Genomic DNA, 24,474 nt, shown 5'->3' on the forward strand with positions numbered 1-24,474 from the left:
CAATGAATTGTTAAAATGTATTTCTTGTCAACATTTGTTAGTTTTTCAACAGATAATAGGTAAGATTTTCCAGCAATTTGGTCAGTTTTATTCTTCAGGTTATAGCATAATTTCAGTCTTCACACACATACTGTTTTTTAACTGTCATGCTTATGATTTTTTCATGTTAGCTATTTAAAATTGTTGTATCCATTTGGTTTTGGTTTTTAAAATTTAAAAATGACAATTGATCATAACAGTGAAAAGATTTACTTGGATGTACAGTCCAATATTAGGCATTTGCTCATGCAAGAAAATGGGGTTCGCTGTTATACACTGGGTTTATAGTGCTTTGCCCAGCTTCCCTCTACACCACCTGAATTCAATGAAATTTACTATTGAGTAGGGAGATGTAAAAATGCACTGCTTGTTAATAATATTTGCAGGCAGCTTCAGATGCATAGAAGTATTGGAAAAATAAAAAAAATTAAAACATGTTGAAGGTTATTCTTAGAATTCATAGGCATTGGTTTCTAATTTGTAAGTAAGCATGCCAGTCTCCCCAGTTATTAATTAACAAATCAAAAGCAAATACTTTTCAAGTAATGTCTATACTAAAGGTGGCTAACTTAGTTCTGGGTTTTAATACATTATATGTATTGTATAAATTGAGGAAGGAAGGAAGGAAGGAAGGAAGGAAGGAAGGAAGGAAGGAAGGAAGGAAGGAAGGAAGGAAGGAAGGAAGGAAGGAAGGAAGGAAGGAAAGAAGGAAGGAAGGAAATGTCTGACCACTAACTTTTTGGACTGTAGTTATATAATCCCAATAAAGATTTGACTGAGACCAGTTTTGGAGTTGGATACTATAGTATGTCAGCAGAGAGATCTATGATCCCATCACTCCATGTAAAGAATAAACATAAATTAATAAATTAATACTACCACTATGGGAAATATAAACAGTCTTTGTCTTATACAGTATGTTTTGTTTCATTTTTATAATTACAAATGCCCTGAAATAGGCATACTATGTAGTTTCATAGAACTGAGAAACAAGATACTGTCCATTTCCCAACACTGACTTCACTAATTATAAATACTGGAAATAATGACTCATTAGTGGAACTGTTCTCATTTTACTAAGGGGAATTTCAAAAACAGCATATGGTGCAGCATAAAGGTCAGCTGTTCAAAAAAATAAAAATTAATTTGAGCATAGGGCTGAAATATTTCTAAGCAACAGTTTACATCCTGACCCAAAGTGCATTTATTCCCATGTTCTAGGTGGCACAGTTGGCCTGACAAATCTGGGCTGCAAAAAAATATATTTTCTGTATCTCTGTTGCCGCCTCATGGTTGATTTTTGCATATCTGGTAATCGCAGCTTTGGTTCAGGCTGCAAGGATGCGAAAGTTAGCTCAATTTTATCTAATGAAGAACACAGATATTTCTTACAGACACAATTTTATGTGTCTCAATATCATCTCCAGTCTCAAAAATAATAACATTCTGTTTCCTAGAAACAGTCGCTTGAAACAGAACCATTAGTCAGTCCTGACTTCAAGAACTCAGTAGACCCATGACAGGGATAGGACAGGGACACTATATTTAGGACAGCAGCAAAAAAACAACTAGCAAAATTTGAAGTTATTAGTAATCAGACTTGGATTTACAGAACAAAACAATTTAGACCGAATGTGCCATCATATTATTTATTATACACTATGAAAAATAGACACACAAGCCTATTTAACTGATGCTTTCTATCCCAAGTTGCAGCATTTGTACATCCTGATCACATTCTAACTTGAAACATTGGAAATGTGCTTGAGATATAATTCTTTTACATGTGTAAAACTCACATTGACATATCTTTAGCAGATTTTTCTTCAGCATTTAATATATGTAGGAATAATCTTGAAATGCTTGGGACTAGTTTCTCTAATCCCCAATTACTGATCATCTGTTTGGGGTTTGTAGGAGTTACAGTCTATAACATCTGACAGATAGACTTCATTATAAAACCTTCCAAGAAAATCAACAAAACAAGCTGCTTAGATGCAAAATTCTGATGACTAAATGTTGGATATTTTTAAATTCTGGTGACCATATTTTTTCCTTTTAAGCAATTTATCATTGTTTCAGACCATGCTTTCAGTAATCTCAACCCTAAAAAGCCTAATGGGGATAAAACAGATGCAGCCAACTAGCAACTTACACATATAAAAATATCAAAACTAAAACTTTAAGATACTTAAAAGAATGAAAAAAGCAGATTTGGAAAGGAGAAAGATTCCCCCATCCTAACATTCTCTTTTCTTTTGATACACTGCAGCAATATTAGTTTACTCTCATCTTAATCCTAAAACATCTTCTAAACCATTTTTTCCTTTAAAAGTATTAGTAATTTCTTGGTGTCATTGAGTGAATAAAAGTGCACAATCCCTAAAAAGAGAAATGCTCACAAATCATTAGATTAAAACATTTTACAGCTTATTTTTCATCAAAAATTATCTATACAGACATTTTCCATCGTAACCATTACAAAAATATACTTTTTAAAAACATCATAGAAATATCACTCTTCTGTACAGGCACAAATAAACTGTTTCAACGCATTCCCAGCAGCTGACGGCTTTTCAACTGATAATGCTTCTCCAGTTCACACAGGGCTTGAGCACGCAGATTTGCAGCATAAAGACGCTTCTTCAAGTTACAATTTTTTTCTCTTGATTGGGAAAAGTTTTCCAGGTTTTCCTCACCTTGAGCATTTTCTTTACTTTCGTCACCAAACTGGACTTTCTTTTTTCTTGCTGTATGGACAGGTAACATTTCATCTTCTTAAAAAGACAAACAAAAATATACGTTTGTAATATTCATATAAACTTCTTTAGCCATAACATTTGCAAAATATTAGAATTCATATCTAGTATCATAGACTATCATATCATAGAATTCATTCATATGGTATGGCAAATAGGAATACCAAGAAATATTAAATAAATGCAAGCCACGTTATTTAATCCAGTACAAATAAGTTACTGTATTCCTGAAAAAAAAACCACTTTGAGTTAAATTTTTTTAATAGTTTTTGTAGCCATGGAGAGATCTTCCAGCTCAATTTTTTTTGTTTTTTTTTTAATGGAAGAACAGGATTTTTGTCCGAAAGCCATTTGAAACATATCTAGGCAATATTCAAATGACAGCATCACAGTTCCTTTTGTGTTTGTTTCTTAGCTTTACTTTTTTATTTTCATACTTATAGCTCCTTTATGAAAAAAGAATTATAGGTAAGAACCAGCAATGCTAAAAAGATTCATCTTGAAAAAGCTAACGGTTGGTAGAATTATATAAAAATACTTTGCATAAAATAATCACATAACACCTTCAATAATAGCATGAGCATCCTTGATCATGTAAGGTTCTTCTTATGCTCATAATATGCTATTCTTTTAATATATTTTCTATTATTATATTCTTCAAATTCTATACCAGTCTGTGAAGCCTATTCTGATAATAGGTGTTTCAATCCATGAACTGGTAGTTGCCACAAGTTGGAAATCAATGCTTTTCTTTTCTTTTTTCCCCCTCCATTTCCCCCCCTAGACCTTTGTTTTCCATTTTCCCTGCGCAGTTTTTCCACTATTTTCATTTGTATTTTATTCTTTGAAATGTTTAATAAAATAAAAATCATGAACTTTTATAATAAATGTTTAATTGACATGCCTACACTTTATTCTTTCTTGACAACACAGAGTATATGCATACCCATAACTTTTTTATTCCCCTTAATTATCCAGCCAGGAAGATGGGAGTCAAGCACGTCTAGTTTTTGCTGATCTAGATGACTATGGATTATAGTTTCTTAGGTTTGCTAGTATAAGTCCAACAGGCTGTGTAGTCAATCACACCAGCCCTTTGGGATATATGAAGTGACACATTTACTCCCAATCATCCTGTTATTGCTGGTATTGCCTATTGAATAAATAACAAGGAGCAGTAAACTACTGATCTTTTTTCTTGGAAAATTATTTGGTTCAGATCTGAAGGGAAAAATGAGTGAAATAGTAGTAGAAGGTGGAGGATGAGGGAAGGCTGTAGGGACCACAAAGGAGGAGGAAGACAAGCGAGTTAATGGTCCAGTCCAGAAGTGACTGAGTCCAAATGAAGCATCAGAAAGTAACCCAACCCAATGAAATATAAGTTGTGTGGATTTTTGTAGACTTTACTATTGTTACATTACATGACTTGCAATATTTTTTAGAACTCAACATGGCTCATTTCCTGAGCCTGCCACTCTCACAGAGGTACAGTTGGTCTCTTGAACTTCTACCCCATCCCTAAAATTGCTTTTGAAAAAGCTGTTTCCTCCTTTCCCTCTCTAGCTACTTCCTGTGTTCTCAAGGTTTGCTAAGCATGCCATCACAAAATCTTTGGATCTCTCTTCTGTAAATATGCAGACCTTGGGATATTTGCAGCCCATACATGATATGCCTAACCTGAACACCCTTAATTATTCTTCTTTGAACCTGCTTTCAATTCTTCAATTACATCTTAAAATGTAGTACCCAGAACTGGATATAATATTCAAAATTAGCCTATGATTTAGAAACTGTTTCTGTTCATGCACCCGAATAGTTATTATTTGTCAGTTTAGTATTTGCACCCAAATTATGCTGCTCTTATTCCTGTATTGTTCACCTTTACTAGTTCATATACATGTACATTTAATGTTTTCATAAGAAAAAGTTGTATTTGTCTCTATTAAATTTATTTTGTTATTAACAACTTATTCTTCTAATCCATCAAGATCAAACTGAATTGTTTAAGTCTTCAATCATATTAATATGCTACTCAGTTGTGTGTACAGTATACCAGTTTGATTAGCATTTGTTCCATTTCTTCATCAAAGTCATCAGAAAAAAAAGATAAAGAATACAAAATTGAGATTTGCAAAATGGCACTCCATTCAGTGACTAACCATTGATAAGTTTTCTGTGAATGCAGTTTTGTCATGCTACTTAGCCCACTTAGCAGCCTTGTTAATCAGAACGTTATCAGAACGTTAATCAGAACGTTATTAAGAAGAGGCCAAGACACATCTCAGAAAACACATCTTTTATGTTTTTACTTTCAGAAGCTCAGGACCATATAACTTTTTTCAGATGAAGGACCTCTGAGTGGTTATCTCAGAACTAGAACTAAGGGCAAGGATAAAGAACTAAGCAGGGTGGAAACTGTTTAATTCACAATAATTATACTATAGTTGGTCACTATATTCCAAGGAAGAACAGTTTTTCTCTCCTATTGTGTTAAAAACTACAATTTCTTGGTAAGTTTTAGATATCCAAAGCATGAGGGGATGCAATTGGCTTTAAGATATATACTCTATATATATTTAAGAACAGTCAAGTAGAGACAACTGTGAAGGAATATCTTTAAAATATAGGTAATGGAAGTGTGGGTGCAGATGCAACTAAAGATCAGCAAAATGACAGGACAAATCATTACTCTTAGCTGAAGGTTTGTTTTATTTTCCTCCAAAACCTAAACATTTTACAGAGGAGCTAAAGCTTAATTCTATTTAATATTTAGGGGAACATTTAGCAAACAAATGTTTATTTGCATTTAAATGAACATTGTTCCTCCTACTGCTCTAAAGAACATATCTTAATGGCATTCAAGAAGGAGAAAATTAATTTTAACTTTATCCAAGTATCCATTCTAACAAATAGACATCACAGATTCCATCCTGACAAAGATTAGGTCTAACAGATGTTTACCATGTAGAATAAAATTTGCTTACTGTATGTTAAGTAACATTTTCTATAATTCTAAATATTATAGCAATGTAAGTTTCAGAATTTGCTATACTATATTTTATTGCATTTGTAATTTTTTCATTTCAGAAAAGTATCTAAAATATAGAAAATGTATATTCAATCTGTTCCTTTCTTTAGCCCCTAGCCAAGAGCCTTCAGGTTTGTAAAAGCACAGCCTCTTGCATCAGCCAGCATAGAAAAATATAAGTTGTTGTGAAAAAAATGCTATAGTTGTGGTTATCAGAGAATACAACAACCAAAGTCCTTAAGCCTACAGACTACATGTCATCCAAAATACAATATTAAGCAAAAATTTATATTTTTCTTTATTATATGGTTGAATAGTTGAATATATTTGCAGCTCTGCTTCAAGCAGTTTATACTCAGTGCAGGTAAAAGGAAGAACTTTTTTGAATAGCATACACAGAAACTAAATTAGGCCCCGTTATCTTGAGTAGGAATAAATTAATAAAAGTATAGAATATGCCACTCAAAAACATCTGGTTGATAACTAGAGACAAAACTGTAAAGAGGTCATTAATATGATTCAGCACAGACCCCTCATACATTTTCGATAATGTCAATTTAATATAGAAGTTATCTATTTGAAGTTTTAATCACAGCCTAATAGCAGATTCAAAACAAAAATCCTGCCTCTTAAAAGAAACAAACAACTTTACAATATGTATTTGGTTATGATTTTTTTTGTAGTGGAATTAGTTAAATGATACCACATGTAAGAGCTACACTGTCAAGAAAAATGATTGTTCAGTGACAAGAGCCATTATTATCATTATTTATATGCCACCCAGAACCATTGCTTAATTATCTTAATTACTGCTCTGTTAGTGAATAAGCATTTTTGAGGTAACTATATTTTCTGGCAATAAATTTGTTGAAGTCTACCGGGGTGAGGGCAGACTATTTACATTTGTGCCTTGCTTAATGTTAGCTATTGTTAGTTTATCCTGATAAAACAGGATAGTCCCTCTTGTAAATTTGTTCTAGTACAGCACCAAGTTCTGTTATTGTTCAAGTGAATTAAGGACAACTGATATTTAAGAGACAACTGTTTCGACATCAATATTTTTTTAAAAAAGGAATGTCTTTAGCTCCTGGACAACTAAGCCTTTTATTTGTAATGGCTTTCTTTAAAAAAAAGTTTTCATAAGCTAGACAAGCTTTGAAGCTGTATATGCTCAAAGTGGTATTTTTCCCAAATACTTTGTGGAAAACATCTTTTCAAGTAGAAAAGAATTTCCAAGATTGCAATAACTCCTTGTAATCCAGTCTGAAAACCAGCCAAAGTGCATTACTTTCCAGCTACACAGGAATATAGTGGCATACATAATAATAGCAAAACTTAATGACTTTAAAAATGAAGAGGTAATTTTTAAAATTAGCACCACTGAAATATTTCATTACCTTACAGAAATCTCATTTTCTTATTTACAAAATAGTAAAATATATTTTATTAAGGACTAATTTCACAGTTTAAGAATGTCAAGACTGAGACATATAAAAATAAAGAACAAAGAATGGGTGAATTAAATAGCTATCTTTACACAATGTCACCCAAACGTAAGTAACAATATACCAGGTGTAACAGCCAAGTTTCACATGAAAATAGAAATAGAAGTTGTTTCTTTTATGAATACATACTTTGTTTCTGATCAAGTACACAAAAGAATCACAACTCACAGTAATTTGGAAAGGTTTAGTAGAAGTCATAATTTTCCATATAAGGAAAGTTTCTTAAAATCCTGAAGTATGTATACTTCATGATTTGTGAAGGGCCGTTACTGAAAACTGGATTTGTGATTTCACAACTCTTGAAGCATCTTTCATTGTTTACTATGCTTAGAGTTTCAGATCTTTAGGAACCACAGAGCCATGTATTCAGTATAGGGGGGGTCTTCCTTTTCTACATAATTCAACAGTAAAGCATTTTATAATATTCTGGGATTATCACAATTCTAGAAGGCTGATATCAGCCATATAGGTAGAAGAAAGCTAATGATGGAAGCTTCTGTATCCCTGGTTAGTAATCCAGTAGGAGTTTCCTGTATCTTCTCCTACCTGGGCAAGTTGCTGGCAGGTAGAATCTATGGTCCTTGAATAAGTTGTAATTCTTCATCAAATTCTCAGCCCTATAAAAAGGAGTTGATTAGAACAAACAAAGCTTATATTAAAATGATTTCCAAATTATTTCCATTAATCTAGAACGTTTTGAAGGCTAGCAAATATTGTTATATCACAAATGTCTAGCTCTGTAGTCTTTCCCAGCCTACAGTATGTTCCATCCAAATGTGCATGTTTTAGTATCCAGAATTCTCATAAAGGGCCATAATGGCTGGAGGATACCAGGAATTAAATTCCACACATAGGAGGTCGCCTAACTTTTCCAATAAAGATCCAGCCACAAAAACCTATGCCATGGTATTTTTTTAAAAAAACTTTATTGTAGCAAACTAAGACATTTCAAACATTTAAGAACAGACCTAGACAATTTGTCCTCTGCTAATCTCTCCCGAATACACAATTCTCGTTCTCTCTCTAGAACAAAAAGAAAAGTATGTTTATAAGATTGCAGTTAACACCATTGGTATTTTATTTGACAGAGAAACACATAACATTTCTTTATTTTAATAACACAAGTAGTCCTCAACTTACAACAATTCATTTAGTGACTATTCACTAAATAATGAACTTAAGGACCACCATCAGTGAGCTGTTGGACAGTATTACTTGGTCTGTTGTGTGGATGCTTGTGTGTTTTTAGGAGGCGGGGAATTTTGGCAGGTGGGGAGGTGTTTGGGGATTGTCATGAGTATGTGCATGTTGAGTCTGGTCTCTGGGTGTTATGTGAATTTCGTTGTATGTATACTGTGTATATACATACAATGACAATAAAGAATTCACTTCAATTATTCAAAGTTATAACGGCACTGAAAAAAGTGACTTATGACTGTTTTTTACACTTACAACCATTGCAACATCCCCATTATCATGTTATCAAAATTCAGATACTTGGCACTGATTCATATTTATGACAGTTGCAATGTTCCAGGGTCATGTGATCACCTTTTGCAACCTTCAAACTAGCAAAGTCAATGGGGAAGTCAGATTCACTTAACAACTGTGTTACTAACTTAACAATGCAGTGATTCATTTAACATCTGTGGCAAGTTAGGTCGTAAAATGGGGCAAAATTCACTTAACAATTGTTTCACTTAGCAAGAGAAATTTTGAGCTCAATTGTGGTCAAGGACTACCTGTAATAACTTTATTCTGCTTATGAGAAAACCTGTATGCAATTAAAATACTTTGTAAAATCCAGATACTAGTGTAGGTAATGCCCCAAACTCAGTTGTAAAATTTGCATTGTCTTATTTGTTAAAAACTTATTGTCTTTTACTCGAGGCACTATAAACAGCATGCTAGCCTCCAATTCTTCTATAAACAACCACCCTCTAAGGCACCTTGAACTGAAAGACCCAAAATCACTCAGTGAATTTTAATGGAAGAGTAGATTTCAACCTTGTATTATCTATTTAATGCGCTACCTTTTTAAATAGTTCAGTCATCATTTGAATCCTTAGCCTACAATAATCACATTAACATTGTGGATGTTTAGAATTCGATTGCTGTCAGAGAGTATCAGTGGACTACTTCAGAACACTAGAAGTCAAATTATAAGTGTTCTGAAATTCCATGAATTTCACTGTGCTCTTTCCTTTATTTCAAATCTCTATTTCACTTTAGGTATCACAAAAAATCATTTGTTGTGATGATTAAGCTCAAAGCAGCCAGTGATGGAATGCCACATATATGTTTTATTAATTCACTTACGTTCTAGTCTGTGTTCCCTTTCCTCTATAGCTTTCTCTTTCTCTTGCAGCTGTTGTTCTTTCAGTTTTAATTCATTACTTGGTGTTCCTGAAACTCTTTCTACTTTATCCTGGTCTGATCGTCGTCCTTTCCTCTCCAAAATTCTCACTTGCTCCTCAGATACCAAATCGACTATCAATGGATTCTGTAAAATTTCTTCAACTGAAGGCCGGCAATAATCCTTGAAATCAGAAAAATACATGCTTAGCTTACAAAAAACTTCTTTTAAAAATGCTAGAGAAAGATTGCATACGTATAGACAGGTGTATATATCTCTAACAACTGGATTTAATTTCACTATTGGCACTTAGTTACATTAAAGACTAAGCAGTCACACAAATGCACTTCCTTCTCAAGAGCACCTTTTAGTGAGATAGGGCAAAGGTGTGGGAAATTAAAAGTTAGATGGAGTGCGGACATTAGTTCTAGAAAATTTTCCACATACAGCTCCTTCAAAACACAGCTCCTCTTTTTTTTTTCCAGCAGTCATCTTACCTTCAGGTTTAACATCTTTGTGATGAGTTCATTCAGCTGTTCCGAATAACGGTATGGGATTCGTCTGAACTTTCCTTCCCTTATCTTTTGTGCTAGCTCTTTCTGATTAAAAGCTGTAAATGGAGGTCTAGGAAAAGTGAAAGGCATGCTTTTCAATTTTAAATCTACAAAATGGTCACTATTAAACTTTCTAGAGAATTGTGTTGTAAAATATTACGTGCTATTGCTTGACATTAAGGATATAGCTATATTGAACAGCTGCTCAATATTACTCTCAAATATATGCTTTAAAACATTTGCAGTACAATACTTACGACAGTGCACATAACTCATATAGCAAACAGCCTAGAGACCAGATGTCAGATTTTTCATTATAAGACATGCGATTTATTTGCTCCTAAAAATTAGATTAAAAGTTATTAAAATATAAATAATTGCATGGCAATAAAATAGCAAATTAAAGGGAACACCATTCTAGGAAATCAATTACTTAATCACATGTAGTTTGGAGACTGTTTAGCTCAGGGGTCCCCAACCCCTTGGGCTGTTGGGAACTGGGCCGCGCAAATGGGGGGGCAAGCATGTGTGAAACTATCCTCTTCTCCCACCACTACCACCATTGCCAGTCTGCCAGAAAGGTTGGGGATCGCTGATTCAGCTGTAAAATACTCCTTAATATTGGACAGCCTTCCCAATCTAGTCTTTTTCAAAATAGCTCTACCCAAAATCTAAGTCATAGTTTGAATAACCATAATAATTCACAGAAGAGATATATATAAAACAAACCAGAATAATATGGCTTTGTATATTGAGTAAACCCAGCCTATATCTTCTGGAATTATCTACTAGCAGGATTTTGCTTGCTAAGAAATCAATTCAAAGATTTTCCTCTCAATATATCTTAGAGGGTTCTAGATTAGGAAAGCAAAACTACACAGTAAAAATAAAACTTAGTAAATGATTAACTTAAGCCCTATAAATTTCTGTGGGAATACTTCAAGTACAATCAGACTCAATGTAATTATTATTTCATGCTCCATTAGATGGGCAGTGTTGGTTCAGTTTGTTAATAAGTGTAGAAACAGCATCTCCAACACCATATTACCCTAGACCTGGATTATACCAGCACTGAAAAGACAAAAGCAGTTTTGAAATTCCAAGAAAACCGTATCTTCAGTCACTCATTACCTTTCAAAGAAGTGTTAAATTTTTCTGTCCTAACAGTGGAAAACAAGTCCCCCCCCCCCCAATATTTTTGTAGGTGTTTTTTCTAAAAAATATTCTTTTTTATATATTATAGAGATAACAGCAGTTTTGATTAAAATTATGCCATTAAATGATGTTTTGGGTATTTTCAGAAACATATATAGAATATATTTATTATTTTCAATGCCTTCTTAATATTTTAAAAATCCATGGAAAAAGCATGTGTTTTCAAAATTGTAACTATTTACCCAGATGTGACAAGTATCACGTTATAAATAATTCTTAATTTGTTTGTTCTGTTGCATTCCACTTTATTTTTTACAAATAACTCAAGGTGGCAAACATATCCGACACACTTTCCTCCTCCTATTTTCCCCACAAAAGAGCCCTGTGAGGTAAGTTGGCTGAGAGAGTGTGTGTGATTGGTCCAAGGCCACCCAGCTGGCTTTCATGACTAAGGCAAGACTTGAACTCAATCTCTTGCTTTTTAACTTGGTGCCTTAACCACTAGACCAAACTGGCTCTCTAATAGTTTTGAACAAAATTCAAAAACTTATAATCAGACTTCTACTTGCCCAATAAGCATTCTCCTTGTTTCTCACAGGGCAAATTTGGGGCATATAAAGGGAGGGAGACAGATAGGAAGACTTCTGTCAGTGGCACTTTAATTAGGAAGAAGTCTAGTGAAAAGTCAATTCATTTTAGTTCAATTAATTTAAGCTGTTAAAAAAAAGCCAAGTTACTTACTACAGCTTGGCAAAAAAACATGTAGTTTTGTTTTCAGATTTATTATATATTGACCATGCTAACATAGAACAAAACTAATCTGAAAAAGTTTGAAGGACACTTACTGGAGACATATAATATGGTGTACCAACAAATGTTTTTGCAAAACTGGTATCATGATGAAGTATTCTAGCCAGGCCAAAATCACCAAGTTTCACATTTTTCTTGCCATCAAGGAAAATATTTGCTGGTTTCAAGTCTCGATGAAGCACAATGAGACCACCATCACTCCGCCTGTGACACTCTTTCAGGGCCAATGTCAATTGAGTAAGGACGCGAAGAACAAAAGCTTCATCCAGATAATGCCTTTTGAAAGAGGAAAAGGTTGTTTTAAGTGCTTTTAGACTAAACTTTTTTCATTCAACTAATTCTCAAAATTCTATACAGTAGAATGTGATTTAAGAATAAGATACTTTAGAGGCTTTTAAAATTGAGACTTTTTTACCTGAATAGCTACTGTCAAGTCCTGAGACAAAAAATAAAATTTTATTATTTTGCAGATTATTCTCCCACATATTCTTTTGATTGCTCCCAGAAGAAGTGTAAAATTTATACTAATATATATTTTAAAAAATCCCTGTAAATGGGCAAAACTGGGAACACAGTGAATTTGCATTCTGAAGAGATTATAAGCAAATTTCACAGGACTTCTTTTTCTGCTGCTTACAAGCCTTTTTTATATATACAAATCAGAGCAATTAACATTTTGTAGTCATGAACATGATAGTAATTGAAAATTATTTTAAATAAATATTGGTTTGAATTTTTTGTTCTTTCGTATTATGACTTCTGATTTTTTTTCCATTTTGCATTATTCATTCATTTCCCCCACCCTTTTTTTTCATTTGTACCAAATAAGGGTAAAATAAATTCTTGTTACTAATCTTCTCTAAACAGTTGAACAGGAATTCTATCTCCCTCTTCCTAAACTCTTATAAATATTTCAAAGAGGTAAAAGTTTGGAAGATTTATGTAAGATAAGATACAGCAAGATTCTATTTTATTATCCAAATCTATTTGCAAAGGAGGAAAAATCACCACTCCCTCACTCAAATTCAGACTGTTTTCTCAGTTGTTGCAATGTTTTTCCCAGAAATGTGAGCATAAGCTAAATCTGACTGTTTGGAACATTCTTTTAAACAGAAGAGTTTGGAAAGAAAATACTGGCCTCTAAGTTTGGGGAAGGATCATTTTTACCCTTTTCAACTTTCACACAAAAAGAAGGACCGGGCCATTTGCCCCAGCATACAAAATTCTGGATTATTAACAATCTTTGATCTACTCTGTCCATCACTCTGTTATGTATCCTCATCTGCCCTCTTTGGGGACTCTTGTAGATTATGCTGATGATTTTCAACATTATTTACACAAGTTCAGATTTAAAGGAAAGATGCAAGAACAAAAGGATTTCAATTTATCATATTTTACTTTATAACATTGAAGAGATATATCCTATAACAAGAGCCAACTATCATTGCTGGCTGGTTGAAACATTTTTTTTAATTTTGTAAATGTAAACTTGTATTCAAATTTTGTTTTGCATCCTCTATTAACCTGCGTGTAAATTTAAAATCTGAGACCAAAATATATGGAGGTAGGGGCAAAAATTAGGTAAAATACTTCAAATAGAGAACTATGAAAATAAATGCCTAACTTATAAATTATTTTATAAGCCAAAAGTTTTAGGAACTAGTACTTGAATTTGAACATACCCTGCTGTACTGTATTATAAAAAATAATCAGACCAAGTACAAGGGCATGAATTTAAAAATAATGACTCTACCACAACTATGTGTATTTTGTCATGAAAGTTGTCTCAAACTCCTGAAATTTCATAGTGGTTGATTTCTCTCAATATGCATAATTTAAATAAATGAGAGCACTTCCAGATGAAAGAGTCTTTTTTGTGTGTGGTATAAAATTACACCTTCTCCATTCAAACAATATTGTGGTGTCATCAGAATCTTCTAAGTCAGCATTCCCAACCTTTCCAGCTTTGCGGACCAGTGGGGGGGGGGGAGGGGTTTTATTCTGCGTGAGCGGCAGGCAAGCTAACCCACGCAACTCCATTTGTGCAAGCAGTGGGTGAATGCACCTGCCATTTGGGTAAATGGAACTGACTGCGTACACACGCTCACCCACCACTTTCACACCCCAATTCTGAACAGGCAGTAGTCTGGTATTGGGTCATGGCCTGGCAGTTGGGAATTCCTGTTCTAAGTGGCATCTTTTTATATCTCATTTTTCCATGGATTTAATTTTAGTCCCAACAGTTGCTAACTAATAGTCATTGGAGAAGGGGAACTGCACAGGAATTCAAGCCTGCTTATTTCTAGATAACTCTAGTTAGCTATTTTAATTTTAGCTATTATATACCACAGAAGAGTTGCAAGAAAGAAGATACAAGGAAGAGATCATAAACAGTACAACTCAGTCTCAAGTACAGGTAGTCCTTGATTTACACCAGTTCATTCAATGACCATTTGAAGTTACAATGGCTCTGAAAAGTAACCTATCACCATTTTTCATATTTACAACCATTGCAGCATTCAGATGTTGGCAACTGACTCATATTTATTATGGCTGTGGTGTCCTGAGGTCAAATGATCCCCTTTTATGACCTTCTGACAAGCAAAGTCAATGGGAAGGCCACATTCACTTTACAACCGTGTCACCATACTAACTTAACAACTGTGTCAGAAAAGGTCAACGGGACAAAATTCACTTAACAAATGTCTCGCTTAGGAAAACAAATGTTGGGCTCAATTGGGCTCAAGGACTATCTATATACAGTATATGCTACAATAAGGAGTGTTAGAAAGAAGTCTGGTATGCAGAAGTGCTCTAAATGATAATTCCAACATACATTCCAGAACCAACATAACATTCCAAATAATTCAGAGATTTTACATACCTTTCTTTTGTACATTTTGCAATCAGTGAAGCCAAATCTCCACATTCACAATATTCCATCACAATATAAAGTGTTGTATTTGTCCTGTCAATTATACGATCATAATAACGAACAATATTTGGATGTTTCAGTTCACGAAGTAAGTTCACTTCAGAAACAAGCATTTGTTTTTCAGATTCTGTCATAGATCCATAGTCCAGTTCCTTCCAGACTAAAACCTGAAAGAAGACAAATAAGCCATTTCTAAACTATGAAAAATATATAATAAAATGATTAAATAGCGCAATCATTTGGAATGAAGTCCAATGGACTAAAATAAATAATCCAAGAATTAGGAAACTATGTCTCATGTCTCTCTTGCAACAAACATCTTAACCCTCCATTTTTATAATATCAAGCAATACACTTGGTATTTTATGAGTACCATCCAGGCTTTCCCTCATTAAGAGCCTTGCCTTGTTAAATATAGGAATATGCTGCCTCTGGCAGGAGGCTGTAAATTCTGTCAGTTCTTATCAGGAATAATAGCAATAGCATTAGCACTTAGACTTATATACTGCTTTACAGTGCTTTACAGCCCTCTGTAAGCGGTTTACAGAATCAGCATATTGTCCCCAACAATCTGAGTCCTCATTTTACCAATCTTGGAAGGATAGAAGGCTGAGTCAACCTTGAGCCTGATGGCATTTGAACTGCCAAATTGCAGGCAGCCGGCAGGCAGCAGAAGTAGCCTGCAGTATTGCACTCTAACCACTGCACCACCATGGCTCATAATAAAGAATAACAAACACTTTTATGCCATAATGATCAAAGAAGAAGCAGATAGCAAGGCCATTACTATATCCCCCTGAAACTATGCAATTAAAAACATATAATTACCCAAACTAGTCACAAATATCCTAAGCTTGTTTGTGCTACAAACATTCAAGTAGAAGCAAACTATTCCAAAGGACTGAGATTTCATAGCAACATTTCTTAAAGTATATTCCCCAAAACACATATTTTCTGAACAACTTGGGATAACTCCAAGAACCAATATATTTTTGAGAGTTTTCAATCTGCTGTTTCACTAACCAAGCAGACATTGGGTCACCTTTTAAAACATGATCCTAAGATTTAGTTTATTATATTTCTGTACTTTGGATTTTCCCAGATTTACTGTTTTATAAATAACAAAAACCATCCCAATATTCCATAAAATCCTCACATAGCAATGACTTCCCGACAGCATCCTTATACTACTAAAACTCTTCTTGTCATTACCTTTAACTTGGCAAATCAGTGTACCATAGGCTAGCAATTTTTGAACCAAGGTACCTCAAATAGGCTAATTTAAAGAATACATTTAAAATCCAGAGCCTATAAGTCCCAAAGGAATGAACTTTGCGGAAGTTGTGGCTGCCTCAATTGAAAACTTCAATTTCCAATGCTCCCAACCAGTACACTCAATGGAAAAGCCAGCAGGAAATCGGAAAACATTCCTGCTCCTATTGCTTTTTTATCTGCTTTGGCCATTCTGTTTCTCTGCTTAGGTAAAGAATAATCCCCAAAACGATAACACAATAGGGCAATGGTTGCTATTGAATTAAATGCATTAAATATATTTACTAATTTATACACACTCCAGGGAGTGTACAACATTAAAGGTCAACAACTACATTGTAAATATTTTAATATCTATTATTTATTTAATAGTTCTGGAAGGTCATCTGATTTGTTTTAATATGTGTTTATTGCAGAATTACTTAAGGCAAACCCTGCTAGTCATAAGAGCATATTTCTATTATATAAAATTCAATTTTTAATTATGACTATGGCCAGTCTAATATAGAAAATATTTTCCTAGCGCACATACCCAGGCCCATTAAAATAGCAAACAATTCCAATTTAATTGTAATTATCAAAGGAACATCCATTTAAGGATAGCTTCTGGAAGTGCATGTGGCTTTAGTACTTCAGAATATGTATCCCAGACCAAACGCATTAGAACCCAGAAATCACATTGATTTAATGCATGATTTAAAAAAAACCTTATGTATTGCCATATTATTAATTAAAAAAACAAACCAAATTCACTTTCCGGGGGAAAAAAGGGGGGGAGTTGGTCTTCTCTTTGTTCAAGGTCAACTTCAAAACCGTTTCACTTTATGAGTTGTAAGGCTTCCAGGTGAGCAACTAAAAACCACTAGAGGAACTTATTAGGACTAGTGAGGTGGGGTTTCCTGGCTTTCTCAACCATCTTCCCCTAGTGGCTGTTGGCTTTCTTAACCATCTTCCCCTAGTGGCTGATACGTTGAATCACAAACTAGCTAATTATATATTTAGCCTAGAATACTGTGTGAACTGGTAATAACGTATAGTTTCACGTATGGTGCAATTCTGCAGCATGGACCGGAAGATCTTGCCTACGGTAACAACAAGTGCAGCGCCCCCTCTCCAGAGCTCTCCGGGCTTCATGGATAACGGCCATCCCATTCGGGGTCGGCGTCCCCGGGCAGGAGGGGCAGAAGAAGAGGCTCCGCGGAGCTTAGGTGTACCCGGCGGCATGCGGGCAAGCAACGCCAAGTGCCAGGGGACCGTTGCCGGAGGGTTCCTCCGCTCACCTTGCCGTCCGCCTTCCGCCGCACTTTTTGGCATCTGCCGTATGAACCGGCGCCAATGGTGAAGAGTACTTCGTAATCCTCGGGGCGGCTCGGCATCCTCGCCTCCTCCGATTTCCAACGGACCCCCTAAACAGTAAACACGCCGTTTCGCCACGGAAGATGTTTAAAACGCGCCGCGCTTTCGCTGATTGGCCTGGCCTCGCGGCTCCGCCCAAACCTCGCCGTCTGGTTTTCGATTGGCTCCTGTGGCTACGTGCTGGACGCGCCGCGCAACGGTTGCTTCGGCAGTTGCTAGGCGACCACAATTAATGGCGGTTCAGGGCGGCGCGAGAAACGGATAGAGTTCGTCCGGATTGGCTCTCGGAGCCCCGCCCCTATCTTAACCTGATGCTTTGATGGTGGTCTGCCTTCCGAGAAGCGTCCTAAGGTGTCGGTCGGGAACCAGGTTTTTTTTATTTCAAACAAACTAGCATCGCTTTCATCGTATCATTTCCTTGTATGTCCTAATCATTTGCCCTATAAAGGTTACAAGGATAGAAAAATTAGTTTGCTCTCTTTCGCAAAACTAATTGGATTGTAAACACCTAGCTTTTAATAAACAGTCCAATCCTTGATACACGTGTTCAGAAATAAACCTTACAATATTTATCTTTTTCATCAACTACTCTTGGAGCGAAGCTTTCCTGTACATGTATAATGTTCCATAAAATAAAGTCCATAAAGATAATATTCTACAAAAAATAATTAGAATATCAAATTTCACAAGATAGAAACCAATAGCGGTGAACTAGATTTTTAGGAAGGAGATAAAAGAATTCACATCAGAAAGCAAGGGCGTTTTGAGATTTCCATGAAATGTGTTCTATTTGTTGAAATTTTATCCCGTCTTTATTACCTAAGTAACTCAATGTTTTGGGAAACTGCAGAATGCTGTTATTCCTCCAGAACAAGATGTGGCTTCTAGTGTTCCAGAAGTGGAATGGGTGCAGAGGAGGCCAAAGGAGCCTTTTATTTATAGGTTTAGTTATGAGTCATTCTTCATTTAAATGGGTTGAGCAAAAATATTTGCATGGAGGGCTTCTTTCAAACTCTCAAAGAGAAAAATCTCAACTTAATGAAGATTTGTTTAATTTTCACGATATATATGGCCGCTCCATTTTCTCAGACTCTGAGCAATTCCACACTGCAGCCCAAGCTGTTCCCATCTCTTCCTTAACCTCACATCATAAATTCCACATCAGATTGCAGTGAATTGGCAACATGGCTGCCCTGAGCATCAGTCCCTACTATTGCCACTACAAGACCTAATTGGGCATTCTGCTGCTTCTTGCTCTTCCCATCTATGTAAAGACTCTTTGTGGACTGAAGACCAGATTAGATGGAAAGGTTTAATTTAGAGGAAAAAAGTGGCACAGATATATTAATTGACATATTATATTCTTATATGTATGATATGAGCTACGATATTCATATACTGTGTATCTCATATTTATTTAGACCAAAGCTTACTTTGAATTGCAAGTTCCTTCAATTCGTCACTCAGGTTGCTGATGCAATTCATGTTTCTATTAGGAATGAAGAATATATAAGAAAGAATCAGAATGTGATTTCATTCTTGCCATTGAGCTTCGATATCTGAACCTTTGCTCTGCATGTTGTAACTTCATTATTTTGAATAGCCTGTCTGTACTGACTGCAGGAACAGTCTGGATCAGTAAAATAATGCCAGATTTTTTTAAAACTATAATACTAAAATGTTTTAATAACAGTTAATTTTATACTGGTCTTTGATTTATAAGATGGTTGCCATTCTCATTCATCATTTATTAATTGTACTGGAAATTATAGAATGGATAAGTGCATATAGATATCATTAAATTAAATATCTGTGGGTATATACATAACTACTGATACATATATCCTAAAGAATCAATGTGTATCTTCTTTATATCTGAATTTGATGTCTGAAGACTCAGAAAAGAAGTCAAACCTGAAAAACTGTGCCTTTTCTTTCAAAAACAAAATTTGCAAAAGGCAAATTAGTAAAAATGTAATGCAGCTACTTTGATTTTAAATATCTTACAACTGAGATATCAAAGATGACCTCTTTCAAACTTGACCTTTTGAAAAATAACTAAAGTGAATCTTTCAGAGCTTATACTACAGGCACTAAATATTCCACTAGATGGCACTACTTTATCACTTCTAATACTCCTCAAAGTTAAAAAAAATATTTGTACAACCTTAACGGTTTTTACTGTAACATATACAGCACATCTTATTAGATGTGTTGTGCTGTCCTCAGTTGGCTCTGTTTGTTTGTGTGTGTAATTGAAAAAGGGATGAAATGCAAGAATAAAAGATGATTTATGCCTACTATATTTAATAAAGGAATATCACCTTTTAAAATCTTGGAATGGTCTGCTGGCAGGTAGAGTCCACAAAGAGATGGAGCCAATTTAAGTAAATATTTTAAAAAGTGAATATAATTACACATATGTAATAATGTTTCTAATTTGTCCTTAGTCTAACATTTACAATTTGACATAAATGTTTGAAGATGCTTATGGGGCTGGGCCCAAGTTTTTTTTTTTCTTTGGGGGCGGGGTACACGTGACTTCTGGCTACAGCTTGGACAATCTTGAAATGTATAATGAGAGCCCAGGGCACATTCACAACAGAAGCCATTAGTCTTTCCAACTACATTCTGCTATTTAGCTTTTTTAATGGCCTAGCACAACATTGCTGGAAGGAAAGCAGCATCCTCAGCAATTAATGTTTTATAAATTGTTGTGTCCCATCTGTTTTCCTTTTGAACTCATATATGAAAGTACTTGGCAATGTGTCTGTACACATGCAGTATCTACCAGGCAGGTAATGTTTATAGCCCACAAACATGGTTTCACAACCATCCAAAACAGGTTTACTTAAGAAGTCCTATTACATCCAGATATTTTTTCTTTGTTCTGAGTATCTAATAGCCCTGCTGAAAGATTATAGGAAGCAGCATGAGGACTGTTTTTTATGGTAAGAAGGGCAACATAAGTCTAAAGCTTGTCCTGGAGGACTCCTGCTATGGCAGCAAAGCACTTTTTTGCTATCATGTGCCTAATTTCTCTCAGACATAGAAGCCAAATGAGATATCAAATGCAATCTCACATCCACCAAATCCAGAGACCCCTGATTTTATTGATATGCTGCCAGAAGAGCTCTTCCAGGAAAAAACAGAATAGGGTGGGGTGGGATAGGATAGGATAGGATAGGATAATCACACAAACACCTTTTTTGTTCATGCTAAAACAATTGGCCAGTATTTCTTCACTAGGGATCTGGGATTGCTATATGCAAGCAAATATCCCTTTAACTGGCTTGAGGATGCCTTGCTAGCCGTTCATCAAGGACATGTCCATGAATTTAATATATATAATTTGTAGTACTTAATATTTATGTTGACATTTTTGATAATCCCTACTGGACTTTGCCTTAACAGGAAGGGATAGAGTTTCAGAGATGAGTTTTTTATAAGCTGGGGACAACATGGAATGAAGAGACCTTTGGTTTTAAGAGATAGTGATAAATTCTTTATGTTGATTGTATTTGCTGGGGATGAAGGGGGAAGTTTCTTTTTTCTTTTTCTATTTTCTTTTTTTCTTTCTGCACTTTATATTTTGTTTGTGTTGACTTTGTGGTTTAATGTATCTATTTTATAGTTGTATGAATTTTACTTTTATAATATAACTCTAACAAAAATTTTAAAAAGGGATATATCCATATGTCCATCTCTTTCTCTCATACTCAGCCAAGTCAGCTAACCTTCGTTCTCTTATCCAACATGCAAATAATTCACAGATGTGCATTCCATCTTCTCCCAACAGAAACTTAATATGTAGTACTTTGGTGGCAACTGAGCTGATTATTGCCAATGGCTGAAATCTGCCCAGCTCCTACTGGCTGTTGGGCCCCTCCACTCCAGCACAATCTTCAGTGGATTGTGGTTGTCTCCCAGGTTCTCCTTGTGATTCACCAATTTAAATCAGTGTTGCTCTGCATGTGATCTCTGAAGTGATACTTTCCCTTCCTTGCATGACAAGCATGTTGGCAGGTTGTGACAGGTTTTCCCCTTCTTAATTTATGTACATGCAATCTGGAAGAATGCAACAGAGTCTACAACTACAGATCCCCCATGTAGCATGCTGAAATGACTGCTCAGCAGCAAGTTGTCATGTCTGCCAACCCCCAGGTAAGCAGCCGACAGGCCTACAAAATGGACAGAGGAGGAAAGATTGCAAGCAAAGAACTACTGTAGGATAGGTAAAGACCTTTCCAAAAGAAAAGCCAAATAATGACTCGACATAAGAGTCTCCGAAGATTTCAACAATGGAAGTGAAAAATGCATTCAGCAGAAATGTTCAGACTAAGCGTCAATATGGCAGAGAATTGAAAGCTGTAAATCTTTAAGGAATCAAAGTAGAATCAATTACTGCCCAGAATCACTTCTTGGAGTGAGATGGGCAGCATGTACTTTCAATAAATAACTAAACCATTCTGTCAAAACTCCACTGTATGCCTGGTCTGGACCAAGCCCCAGCCCATGTTAGGGGGAGCAGTTGGTAGAAAGTTTTCTTGATTGCAAGGAAATCTCTCAATTGTTGGACTATTTGTTCAACTTGTCTTATATCATTATCAATCAATGGTCTTATTACTGAGGAAATGTAGAGACTGGCAAATTGGCCAGCATATTCACTTGGGCCATCTAATAGCTTGGAGGAAAGCCCAATAAACCATTGTCTGCATATGCCTATTATCCACAGGCCACAATGCAATTGAAACTGCAGCTGATTTCTGTAGCAGTAATATTGTAGTTAAATAAATTTCATACAAAAGATTCACAGTTTATAGCTGAATGGCTCTTTGTGTTTCATGGTGAGTTCTTTTTTTTTTTTCAGTTAAAAATAACCATATTTCTACTATGTTCTTTCTGTCATACTACACTTTTATTGTATATTTATGTTACATAAACATGATCAGATTTGCTGTTAATGTAAAATACTGTGACAAACACAAGATTATTTTAAAATGGATTGTTGTTTTCAGAAAATGAAAGTATCCTGTTTGCTTGTAAACTCATTGTGTCAGTTTCCAGACAACAAATATTTATTGGAAGGGAAGATATGTGCAAGTGATTATATATATATATATGACATCTTTCAGTTGGGAGACATAAAACAATCCTGCTTTTTCTCCCTTTCCTTCCTGCCTGTGCTCCCTTTGCCTACAGCTTTCTCAGAAACAGTTTGAAAACATTTGTGCAATTTAGCTTTAAATCCATAATGGTGCAATCTGATATGTTTCCAAATGCTCAGCTCATGTGCTTCTTTCTTCAAATTCCCAGATTCCCCCTAGGTTTTTATGATAGCATTGCTCTGGCACTTAGCTGGGGCAGCTTTTTCTTTGTTTTATTTCTTTGGTGGATAATGGCATTATCATCATTATTACTGGTTTTTATTAAATCCTAATCTGTGGGCTGCCTCTTTTGTTAAAGCCGTGGTGCATGAATATTTCAAGTAAATATAACAACAAAAATAACAATTGCATCTTTTTTTTTTTTTTTTTTTGGTAACATGGAAAACTTTACTAAGACAAGGTGACTGCAATGCTGAATGTGCTTACTTGGGAAGAAGTTCTATTGAACATTTGCATTATGAACAGCCATGCTTAGAATTGTGCCATTTGAGATTTCAGTTTATTGATTATTGTTATGTGTTTCTAAATTTATTTGTCTGGAACTAAGCTTTTGTTTATACTTAGCTGATGATAATTATTGGCATCAGTGAAAAGCTTCTAGATTTGTTTTTATAATATTGTTCATAAAAATCACCATGCTTGCAATTTCAGGCAAAAATTATCCTGGCTGGAGTCTAAATTCTAGGGAAGAAATTCTAAATAAGCTTTTCAAGAAATAGAAGAATTTTCTCCAAAAAGATTCTTAAAGATGCCAAACATTCATTAACAATAATTGCACAGAAGATGGTCAGAACAAATGTTCTGGCCTTAAAATAGTCTTCTTTCAAATTTCACAATGACGAAAAAAGGAAACACAAAGTTCATGTTGTCTTTGCATGCATTACAAGCAATGAATGTTCCTAAAAAAATCTTGCTTACTGATACTGCAGATAGCTAGCAAAAAACAAAGAATGAATCATCAGCAGTTCTTTGTAATGACTTTACAGTAAGGATTCGCTTGCATTATTGGTGTCATAAATAAGAATTGCAAATATTATTTGGAACCAGAGAGCATTTAGCAGGCAGATGTAACTGTAATTTTCTATTTTAAATATATTGATTTCAAATTTCTTTCTCCGTGAAATTAACCCTTAAGTTAATGCTCAAAAGGAGGACCCATTGAATTCAAAATACTAGCCAGAATTCTTCTACTATTGGTGCCTAGTATTATGCTTATGATTCATTCGTCCTCTTACAGGGCATGAACAGGATGCTGTTACCCAATTATTGCTGCCTTGGATTTTCCCTGTAGTTATCATTTCTCAGATTCAGGAAGCCCTACTTTTTCTTAAAACTGAAAGGAACATGATATCCCTGTATTATTATCCTGTTGTTGTTTTTACAGGGTGAGGCTTTTGCCACATACGTGTTTCACTGATAACTGAAAGGTCAATGAGAAAAAAATAACAAGATCATAAAATATTTCATGAGAGTTATTATGAATGTGTTCAGCTTCATAAAACATTATCCATGGAACCTGTGGCACATAAACTGGTAT

The 24,474-nt window shown here is 34.9% G+C and overlaps 1 protein-coding gene across 1 annotated transcript; it reads right to left on the reverse strand.

Annotated features, from left to right (window-relative positions):
* Window positions 1–1,664: 1,664 nt before the first annotated feature.
* Window positions 1,665–17,879, reverse strand: NEK2 (NIMA related kinase 2). Its single transcript, XM_026683069.2, has 9 exons — window positions 17,694–17,879; window positions 15,091–15,308; window positions 12,242–12,482; window positions 10,499–10,581; window positions 10,185–10,311; window positions 9,651–9,870; window positions 8,300–8,354; window positions 7,878–7,948; window positions 1,665–2,816 (listed from the first exon to the last, which is right to left on the reverse strand). Exons 1-9 carry the CDS (start codon window positions 17,787–17,789, stop codon window positions 2,587–2,589), a joined length of 1,341 nt encoding a protein of 446 aa, XP_026538854.1. The 5' UTR covers window positions 17,790–17,879; the 3' UTR covers window positions 1,665–2,586.
* Between the last annotated feature and the right edge of the window lie 6,595 nt (window positions 17,880–24,474).

The sequence above is a fragment of the Notechis scutatus genome, chromosome 1 (assembly GCF_049901735.1).
Source record: "Notechis scutatus isolate UNSWTSFEM ecotype Mainland chromosome 1, rNotScu1.2, whole genome shotgun sequence".
NCBI classification, from domain to species: domain Eukaryota; kingdom Metazoa; phylum Chordata; class Lepidosauria; order Squamata; family Elapidae; genus Notechis; species Notechis scutatus.